The sequence below is a fragment of the Pinus tabuliformis genome, chromosome 5_2 (genome assembly GCF_031772625.1).
Source record: "Pinus tabuliformis cultivar Carrire ecotype Pingquan chromosome 5_2, CPIR1, whole genome shotgun sequence".
Lineage (NCBI taxonomy): Eukaryota > Viridiplantae > Streptophyta > Pinopsida > Pinales > Pinaceae > Pinus > Pinus tabuliformis.
The window spans coordinates 935,505,358-935,516,466 of NC_142306.1; the positions used below are offsets into that span (position 1 = coordinate 935,505,358).

The following is an 11,109-nucleotide window of genomic DNA, read 5'->3' on the forward strand; positions in this document are numbered from 1 at the left end:
CATGGTCTGTAGTGGTATGGATAACAAAGAACCCTAGATGATACCTGAATGTTCTATCAAAACGAAGAGTTAATTAGTTGAATGTGAATAAAATTAAAGCTATACTCATAATGAAAATGACGCAGAGTTAATTGTTGAATGTGAATAAAACTAAAGCTTTACACTTCACGATGGAAGTGTCTCTTGGAATAGACTAAAAAATTATGTATGTCCATCGGAGAAACTCGTTCCTGTCATGAGTCATTTCCCCATAAACTGTCATGTAATCTTTGAATCCGTTTGTGGAATAAAACAAGTTTGAAAATTAAAGGATGATGAAAGTAAAACACTTAGTTCAGAGATCAGTAGAGTTGAATGTGACGTGTTTGGCATAATTATTTGGTTGAGGAATCCATATGCTTGGAATGTTGATGGAAATGACATGTAGAGAACATAAATGATGATAAGCATTAGCATAGAAACAGAATGCTTTATATTGCAACTGTTTGCAATGCTGCCCCAATCAAATGGAATATACTCCAGCGATAGAAAGCAATTGTATAACACTTGTGGATAAGATTCCGAAACAGAACAATAAATGCTCTGATATGCTTTCGTTATAATACCCAACACTCTTAAATAGCCATTAATGGTGTAAAGGACTGCAAATTGCTCATGAATGCTGGTCATAACTACTCATGCTACTTGGTAAATATGTCAGCTAGTTATAAAATCTAGTAATATATTTGTTCGATGTTGGGTACTGCCAAATATCATTTTGATCTATTCTTTTATTTGTTCGTTTATTTATTTTTGAAAATATATCATTTTAGTTAATTTAGTAGAAATAAATTATAAACTTTAAAGACTCGCTGTCGTAGGTAAGCCTTAAGATCCTGTGCAACTGCATGAGTGTTATTCAGGTAATGTATATTATGAGAATGACTTGAAAATATTGGAAATAGGTGAAATGAATTGAGTTTTGCACTGGCATCGGTTGTGTGTAATCATTGTTGTATTTAAAATATAAATATTTAGTCACGTTTTTGGTTCACTCTTGTTGACATAACGCTGAGGACGTTACTTTTTACTATTAAATACAAGTATCCAGAACTGGCAACCGAAGAGAGAGAAACACTGAGCATAAGGGTACTTTTTCTGAAATTATTTTGCTTTTTGAGCTTTCTGTTGAGTTAGAATTTACAATCCAATGCCAAATCCCATAAAGCATTCGTAAAGAATATTTTGATGACAAATGATTACATATGTAACAGACATGGGTACAAGATCCACAGCTAATGTCAAGATTATGTATATTATGAACAAGTTCCCTGTTAGCTGAGTATGACAGCGAAATTGTCATCTGCTTACTGTAAGTTGCTATGGTAGTTGGTGGAGTGAGTCCACAACATGACTGGATATGCTTCAAACTAGGTATTATACATTACCCATCAAGCACCGAGTCCAAAATAAAAAAGAAACAAGCTTGAGATGTACTCAACCTTCCAATTTAGAAAATTTTCCTTCAATAACATCACACATCATGTGTCAAAAATACGGATTGACCTTCCATATTTCAGTGGAGAGGCTCCTCATAGTGCTGCAGGCTACAAATTGCTGTTAATTTTCCTTCTATTTATGTTACAATTGCCACTCAACCCTAGCTCCCTCAACCAATAAATAAATACCTGTCAGGAAGAGACAAACAGATCTGCAGGAAAGGATGATGTTTAGTTTTTCTTCTATCAAGTATAAAAATCCAAGCTTTATCCAATCAAGCTAAGCTTATGGACTTCAACTATGTTCAGTTTTTGGCCTGTTGCACTGGAGCGCATGCTTTGAGGCCACAATTTTCTAATGTAGGTGTCTTCAAGTAAAATGGTTCGAGTCTACAACATCATGGCTCTGAGCATACAAAGGACCTGCGGGTCAGAGTAACTTAAACTTGAGAGCATCACTTGAATTTTGTGATTTGTTAAGTTTCTTTGTCAGTCTTTACTTTTGCTCAGACATAGTAGATCATCCCCACCTCAATGAGAGAAATGTGAGGAATGTTGAAAGCAACATCAGGACCTCTGCAGTTCTTGCGGAGAAAATTGTAAGCAATATCAATGGCAAATTTCTTCAATATGGAGGATGACTTTTTGGCTTTCACATGTGAGTGTCCTAACATGTATGCAACACCTGCTTCCCTGGCTTCAACAAGATCTATAAGCTCTTGTCTCACTCTTGGATCTATATCAGGGCTCTTGAGTAGCTCAAACCTGACTTCTTTTTTCCTTGGTGTAAGAGAATCTATCTCAGATGATCTAACATGAAACTTGTGCACTGGGGATAGTTCATTCTCCTGATCTGAAAGAACTATCTTCATCACAGAATCAGTTGATGTACTGAATACTGCCATCCTAGCAGTGCTACACATTTCAGTGTTATAATCAAGAGAATCCTCTTCATTGTCCTTCTGTATAAATTCGCTAATGTTTTGAACTATCTGATTCTCAAAGTCATAGTTCTCTTGATGAACATCCTTGTAACCATACCTCACTATGCACCTGAACATCCGGTATTCCTTTGGACCTATTCTTCCTATCAGGTAACGCTCTTCAGATGGGACATACGGAACTTGAACGGATTTGATGCACACAAACACAAGCACTCTGTGAAAAGCTGGTAAATTTGTAACAAAATGACCAAAGATAGCAGGCACTCCTGTTACTAGATCTGTGTAAATAAGCCCAATTCCAGGCACACGCACCATCCCAAGACTCGGCCCTAAACTTAATATTCTTTTCATTGAAACTTTGTTCTGGGAATCAAACTCGTGCTTCTTCAATGTTCCATAATGCCACACATACATGATTGCCATGAAAATTAGAGAGAGTGCCAATGGAACCCATCCCCCTTCAGGAACTTTGATCAGACACGTTGAGATATATAGGAGTTCAATAGATCCAAAAATTACCAAAAAGGAAAGCGCTACAAGAATATTCTTCTGCCATACAATGATGATCACCAAAGACATCAAGCAAGTTGTAACAAACATCACAGTAACAACAGCTAAGCCTGCAAAACAATGAAGAAAATCTGATCAGCCATGGCTGCCCACTTGAGATATTGGCACACATCATCCATATTTTAAGAAAGTGTCTAGAGAAAGTTGATTCAACACATACCATAGGCATGGCCGATCAGATTTGTGTCTCGGAAACCAATGGTAACTGCAAGACATAGACACATGAGAATCCAGTTTACTTCCGGAATGTATATTTGCCCAAATATTTGATTGGAGGTGTGAATAATCTTCACTCGAGGAAAGCAACTCAGTGCTGAGCATTGACTGATAATGGAGAAAGTCGCTGAGATGACTGCTTGACTTCCCACTACGGATGCCAGAGTAGCCACAATGAAAACTGGCCAGAATACAGCTTCTGAAAGGAGGACACTGTAAATTCAAACTCTATCCATATAAATCTAGAAAGCACTTATGCAAAAACATATCTTTATTATAGGGGTTTGCATAAATGTAGATTTGTGTTTGAAATGGAGATATGTATTTGGCAAAGCAGATAAAATCAAAATTCCATTTTTTTAAGTTTATAAATTACAATATATACTTAAGGATAAATAATAAACTGTAATGAATAATATCCAGTTATGCTTATAAGGTTTTCTGAAGTTTTGATTTTTTTGAAGATAATTTTAGGAAAAAGCTGGGCGAAGTAACCTATTTAGGCCTGAGATGTATTCTTCAGACATTAAGAATGAATGTTGCAGCTGCATTTAATGAATCAAAGATTTATGAAAGAAGCCTGTCTCAAATACTAGGTGTATTCAACCCCATCTGGCTAGGCTGTGACCTTAAATTATATTATTATTATCATTTAGTGACTAGAGTAATCGGCAACTAGGGCAGTCTCGTATTCTTGTGACACGGGGTCAATTCCATCCGCTACCACCATAACCACTAGGTACACCATACTGACCCTACTGCAGACAGAGGTAAATTGAGGGGATCAAACCAAGGACCTCATAATATTTACATAACAGGTTTACATGCTTTGCCAAGTGAACTACATCCCTGGGTTATTATTAAGTTTATCTATTATTTTTCTGGAGTTCCCTGCATTAAGTGGTGTCAGAGCAGGTTTTGATTTTCTTTGGGCAGCAGTAGAGAGGACTACAAATTGGAGTTTTGCAGGGATGTCGTCTGAAATACAGCAAGATGCCATCAAAGAAGACAGAAGATTCTACTAATGAAACTAGTGCAATTAAGACTAAGGGTATTTCTCCTCTGAAAACTTTAAATTTGCAGAATATGATGGCAACTATTCTGCAAACTCAGAGTAGCTTGAGCTCATCAACAGCCAGATGAGGTACTCTTAACAAGGGAGAAACTTCATCATCCCCAAAGCTCATCATCAAGAGGATTTAGAGAAATGTTGAAACTCAAAACAAAAGGAGTCTACATCATAGGATCTTAAAGTGTAAAAATTCTTCGTTACCTTCATTTTTCTGCTCTAGGAAAAGTACAAATTGGTATTTCAAAGTTTGAAAGGAAAGAAAATGGAGGAAAAGTTACACAATTAGACTAACCAAAAAGAATCAATCATTCTGCAACATGGGGAGATTTTTTGGTATTAACGGACACATATTGGGCTCAAGATTACAAACAAGTTATGTTCAAAATAGAACAAGCTCGATGAGTCAATTGTATACTATTGAAACAAATTTTGCAATTGGTGCACCAGAATGAATTTGTCTGAGGAACCTTAGAATCTAGATAATGGCTACCTGATTCATTAATGAGTTGGGATTTCCTATCCAAAAGGAGACGAGGCTTCTGAACATGGGAAATATGCAGGAAACACTAAAGCCAATAGAGAAGGATAACACAACGAAGGACAAGTGAATCAACAGAGAGGCCGAGGCACTTACAACTTCAGCCATGGAGGTGCCAGGCAAGGAATCTGACCAGGTCATCTAAAAAAATTTTGAGACAAAGAGCATCCTGAAACCAAGATCATGGACATGGAGGAAAACACGTGAATGGCCAAAGGCATGGATATGGATTCCCAATAACTTGTTGCTAATGTAGTGTCATTGATAGATTGGCCAAGTCATGGAAATGTCCGACAGTCCCAAGAACCGACAAAGGACAAAAAGGAGCACAAAGATTTCTTTTACAAGTTGAATGCAAGGAGACTAAACAAAAGGAAGGGGTGGATGTACCTCAAGTTTTGCAAAAAGAGGGGGAACCATGGTATGAAAGAGCCTATTTCATATAAAATAAAAATGCAATGTAAAAGTTACAGTATGCACTTTGGTAATTGACTCAGGTAGGAGTGAAAATTTTATACGTTCCTATGCAGTTTCTTCTCTGAATGTGGCTAAGCAGCCACACCCAAACTCATATAACCCAGGTTGGGTGTATGATGCAGAGGAGATGTGTGTATCTCAATGGTGCCTAGTCACTTTCAAATTTTCAATTTGGGGTCTTATGTAAATGAAATGTGGAGTGATATTCTCCCCATTAATTGTCATATCTAATGGGAACCCATGGAAGTACAATATTTTCATTGACTTGTAAACTTTTATCAGAAGTTCATCCAAAATTCGAGTAAGATTGAAACTGAAACAGCTATGATTTCATTGATGAAAGCAATGAGAATTTTGTCAACCAAGGTAGCTAAAGCTAGTTTTCAGACTCTCAAGAGGTGTCTAGCAGAGGCTCCAAGTTCAACCCAGCTAAATTTTAACAAAGTTTTTGAGGTTGAATAAGAAGCATTAAGTTTGACTCTTGGAGCAGTATCTAGTTAGGAAGGTCATCCCATAGTATACTGGAATCAAAAGTTTAATTAAGCTAGGAAACAGTATTGCACTAATGATCGAGAACCATATGCAATCATACGAACTATATGTCATGGGAAACATTACTTGACGCCTAAGGAGTTCATACTATATGCAGAGAGACCATTAAGCTTTAAAGTATTTACAAACATAAGATAAGTTCAATGCTTGTCATCAAGATGGCTAAAACATTTGAAATCTTCACTTTCATGACCATGCACAAGTAAAACAACAATAATGTAGTAGTAGATGTAATAAGCCGATGGAGGACAACAGTGTTAACTACCAGGAGGTGGTTTGATTTAAACACCTGAAGGATGCTTATGAGGATAATCTAGACTTCAGAGTAGTTCATGGAAGGTGTGAAGAACCAAGTATGGGCTACCCACTTAGATTATGAGCTACACAGAGCAATTTTATTTCATTGGACACAATTATGCATTCCTAAATCCACCATGAAGCACATGCAGGAGGTCTTGGTGGAAATTTTGGGTAGCTTAAACTCTTAAACAGTTCTAAAACATCACTATTGGCCAAGAATGGCTAAAGAGATACTTCAGCATGTAGATGTAACATTGTGTCAAGTTTTGAAGGGTAAGCAAAACTAAGTATCAAATAACAATCTTTGCCAATTCGTAATAACCCATGGAAACACATAAACGTGAACTTTGTGTAGGGGTTACGGTGAAGTGAAAAGAAAGGACTATATGTGTGATTGTTGTTCATCACTTTTCCTAGATGGTGCATTTTATACCTTATAACAAAAATGGAGATGCCTCGCACACTCCTATGCCTTTCTTTGAAAAGATGGTTCACTTATATGGTTTACCTCCATGACCTCTGATAGGGACAACAACTTCTTGACCTATCTTTGGAAGTATGGTAGATATTGGCTACATGACTTCAATTAATTCTTCCTATCCTCTAGCTACAATAGTCCAGACTACTAAACTGGACAATTGTGGCAATGTCTCATCTAGGACTCACCAAGACAATCGGACCTAATACATCCTCAAGTTGAGTTTGCTCTTAACAACACTATGGATCTATCAAACAACTGGTTATTCAAGATAGTATGTGGACACTTTGAAACTGACTGAATTGAGACTTATGCCATTGGATACTCCTGTTTCTACTAATGTCGAACACCATTGAACAAGGAAGTTCAAAGCAAGGCTTTACAACAAGGAGGGTTTGATGCAGGAACATATCATTATTATAGGAACTTGTGTAAAATTTAATTTTCCTTTCAGCTAGAGATTTTTTTTGGCAGCAGATAAGATTGAAATTTTATCTTTTCATATCCATGGATGATAATAAACCCCTCAGTATAACAATATCCAATTTTGTTTAGAAGACAGGCCTTTAAGGAACTGTTTTCCGGGAAAAGCTAAGAAATACTCCACTTTTAAAGGGCTGAGATCTATTTTTCCTGACAGGTATAATGAATTTTGTATATGTATCTAATATAGAAGAGATTATGGAAAATGTCTGTCTCAAAATTTGAGTGTATTTAAATCTAGGTTTTCTGATATTGAGTGTATGGTTTAATTCATGGTTCCTTATTTAGTTTAACTGCTATTTTTCTGCATTTCCCCAAATAGCCCACTCAAAATATATATTGACATTCTTAAAACATGGATTTTTATTCCCATACAAAGATAAAAGAAATCGGCATCTGAGGCTTGCCTGGGATGGCCTTGTAGAAATTCCGTTGAAGGTCCCACTTGTGTTTGGAGAGAAAAGCAGCCTCACCCATGTATGCAAGAATCAAGCAAGGATAGACCAGCCCTGTGAAAGCAATCTGCCATAACATACTAAACAATCAATGTATTGAAAGACAATGTGGATGCATGGAGATCTCCAGACAAGGATATTTACTGACCTTAATTGACAATTGGGAGAAATGTCCCAAATCAGCAAACATAGCCTCAGCACCTATCAAACACACATGGAAAACAAATATTAATCAGCTAAAATTCTGTGTACTTTCATCCCACTTGACCTCAAGATTCATAACCACAAAGATTCAAAAAGACAACAAGCACACTTTTGAAGGTCAATTGAAATATGGGCACAAACCTGTGATACAAAGGACTACGCCGCCAAGTGAAACCCAGCCTTCTACATTTGTCTTCCTGAGGAAATTATACATATAATAAGGAGAAAGTGCTCGGAACACTTTTGGATTCCAATGTATAATATTGTAAATACCAACGCCACTGATACAGATGAGCCAGGCTATCACAACAGGTGCAAACAGAAATGCAACCCTGTGTGTGCCATAATGCTGTAATGCAAAGAGCCCCACCAAGATGGCACAGGCAATGGCGACAACATAATCTGCAAAAACAAAACATAAAATATGGAAATCAACATTAACATCTAAAGGGAAGAGTAGAAACTGTTGAAACTTGAAACTTCTTATGGAGAGCTTCCTCTAAGTTCATTTTGAGCTATACAGAACTTTCTGGTTTGGATGTAATCTTTAAACAGTGCCAACAACGAATACGCATAGAAGCATTTATAATTCAGGAACAAGTAAGAAAATGGAAAATTAAGAGAACAGTGCAAACACAAAGCTAACTCAACACATAACTAGAAAACTTTCTGGAAATTCTTGAAGTATGATTGGATGAAAGCAACTTTTTACTTACTCTCATGTAGATTATGAATTTTAACTTTAACCCCTGATACCGCAGAAAGAACTGCAAAATTCACAAAACAAATTGCAGAATTAATTAGAAATCACGGTTCCAAGGCTGATGCTAAAATTGCAGCAACTCGCTTCACAGAATTCAAATTGTTCTAAGCCAAGGTATTCATCAGGCAAAACAACCTAGTTGCACAGGTCCACTTCTCCAAAATAGACTATCCTCAAACCATCATGCCAATATACTAAGTGTAACCCTATGTGCTGAAATGCTATGCAGTCCTCTGATGTAAGGGATCCATTTATCATCCTCGAGGGAATCCTATCAACGAAAATCCATTGAGACATATTGATACATGATACATCAATACCTTCAAGTTCTTGATTCGCAATGTTGCTTTCATCCTACCAAAAATAACATGCAACTGAAAATGGACTCAAACACGAAACACCATGCAACCTTTTAACAATTAACTTAATTAGACAAACGACAAACATATGAAGAAATTATTTCCTTAGTACATATGAGATCAAAACGTGCATATGAAAAAGTTGCAAACAAAAGGTGTTCTCTTTAAGGCAATGCAAGGAAAATGACATCTCATTAACAATTTCCTATTGATCAAGATTACACGACTACTAGATTGGAAAAGTGTTTTAACTTTTGATAAAGTAACAGTGACTAAATTTTCCGTACCTGATATTGCTGGTGTAAGCACTCCATCCCCAATGACCATACAAGTTCCAAGCAGAACTACAACCAAAAGCACAAAACGGAACCTATGGTGTTTCTCAAAGAATGCCTTGATTGCAGAACTCAGAGGTGTCTCACAAGGCCTTTCCACTTTGTAGGTAGAAACTTGCTCATCTGCTGCCTGTTGGTTGGGCAGAAGGCTCATTTTGGCATGTCTGCAAAGCAATGAGTAGAGGGCAAATGTACCACCTGCAACGCAACACACGATTAAGGTACAATAGTTATCAGGTTTAAACCATTACCTGTGATATTTCTAAGTCTCGAGAAACAAATTCTGATCTCGGGGTTAGTCGGTAGCAATTGATCACCAAACTCTAGGCCAGACAATAATTAATCTGATTGAACTTTTCTAAATTTTTGGCAGACAACAAGGTTTGTCTCAAAAAATATATTTCTATGTAAGCAAGCTGCAAATGCAACCATAACTTCCGTATGCAACCTGATAAATTCTAAGTTTTTTTTCCCCTTCAAGATGACATTTATTTATCCACTTGTTAAACAAGGCTTGAGATTGTATTCAATGAAAAATGACAAAAAACTGTGACCCCTTAGAAGATACAGCTAAACAAATATCCAAGGAAATGCACGAAATCTTTGTATCTGTGGATTGGGATGGCAGGTCATTTGTTTTTAGTATTTACACAACTAGATCATGGATCTAGAACATTGCTACAATTTTTCCATGGATTCTTTCAAGGGGATTATTTTATCCATTTTGGATACCCTGGTGGACAGCCAATATCCTTATGTATCTACCCCAAGGGTAAACGGGCTTGTCAGCTTTCATGTAAAATCCAAAGTATGATTTTAATGAAAAAGCAATTCAAAAACTAAGCGTGTTTGTTTTCAGTTTGGCACATGTATATGGGAAAATTTTACATACTACATACATAGATGCACAATATGCAAGTAGGAACAGTCTTGGGAATTCTTTCTCTTTTCTTTTAGACGTAGTATGTATCAGTTCAGGAGACGTGTATGTCATCATAGTGCATGAGAGAAGGATCCAAGATTTGAACAGCGCCTAACCTGGTATCGGCCTGTTGCCCCCTAGCAACGAGGGGTTAGAATTGAGCCTATAAGACTCATAGTAGGTGATTTAAAGTTTAAAAAACTCTTCTTGACCACCAGACCATTTCTATAGATCCTTAGTATTGGCTGACAAAAGGAAAAATGAATGTTGTGGACACTGTGTGTGTATATATATGACAACAGGGAAAGTGAATGTTGGGGAACACTCTGTGTGTGTATATATATGGGATAGTTCGGTTGGTTCAGCCCCTTTTGCTGAGGTACAATCCTCAGGGAGATTGCAGGATTCATTCCCACTGAGTCCTACGCAGTTGCTAGTCACTATTGTGACTGGTGGTAAAACCACCCTTCATCTGATAACCCACGCAAGAGGGGGAACCCGGGGGCAATGACAAAGCACCATTTTCCTCACTTTGAATACACAAGTATGGAAAGATAAGCAGTATATATATATATATATATTATATATATATATATATATATATAGATATATATTTCTATATATATATATATATATATTTATATATATATATTCCTTTAATAGTACATGCAGCCATTGTTACATTAAAATAGTTTTCTCCCTTCCCATCTATCCATGGAAGCAGGGCAAGTGCATGAGATCTTGTTTTTACATCTAGCTTATAGTAATATCTTTCTCAAGGCACTCAAATTAGTTGAGCACTCAATAACTATAGAATCCAAAAGCGCATAATTTGTCAATATTAGTTGCCTTTTGGGCAAATCAACAAACACTCTGTCACATCTCTTTGACTGACCATGCATGTATTCGCCAAGGCAGGTAACATGGCATACTTGTACTCATACATACTCGGCAACGTCAAAA

At 36.8% G+C, this 11,109-nt stretch overlaps 1 protein-coding gene across 1 annotated transcript; it reads right to left on the reverse strand.

Annotated features, from left to right (window-relative positions):
* Positions 1–1,275: 1,275 nt before the first annotated feature.
* Positions 1,276–10,603, reverse strand: LOC149162345 (potassium transporter 1-like). The gene is made up of 7 exons (XM_089437225.1): positions 9,177–10,603; positions 8,484–8,534; positions 7,909–8,169; positions 7,712–7,764; positions 7,516–7,630; positions 3,153–3,407; positions 1,276–3,042 (listed from the first exon to the last, which is right to left on the reverse strand). The coding sequence occupies exons 1-7, from the start codon at positions 9,376–9,378 to the stop codon at positions 1,985–1,987; spliced, it is 1,995 nt and encodes a 664-aa protein (XP_089293351.1). The 5' UTR covers positions 9,379–10,603; the 3' UTR covers positions 1,276–1,984.
* Positions 10,604–11,109: the final 506 nt, after the last annotated feature.

What these genes read in the sequence shown, in the direction of transcription:
- LOC149162345 (XM_089437225.1), bottom strand. Translation starts at nt 9,378, where the DNA reads ATGAGCCTTCTGCCCAACCAACAGGCAGCAGATGAGCAAGTTTCTACC. An exon ending in CGTAGTCCTTTGTATCACAG is followed by an intron (nt 7,765 to 7,908) that starts GTTTGTGCCCAT and finishes TGTGTTTGATAG; the next exon opens with GTGCTGAGGCTATGTTTGCT. An exon ending in TCTGATCGGCCATGCCTATG is followed by an intron (nt 3,043 to 3,152) that starts GTATGTGTTGAA and finishes ATTGTTTTGCAG; the next exon opens with GCTTAGCTGTTGTTACTGTG.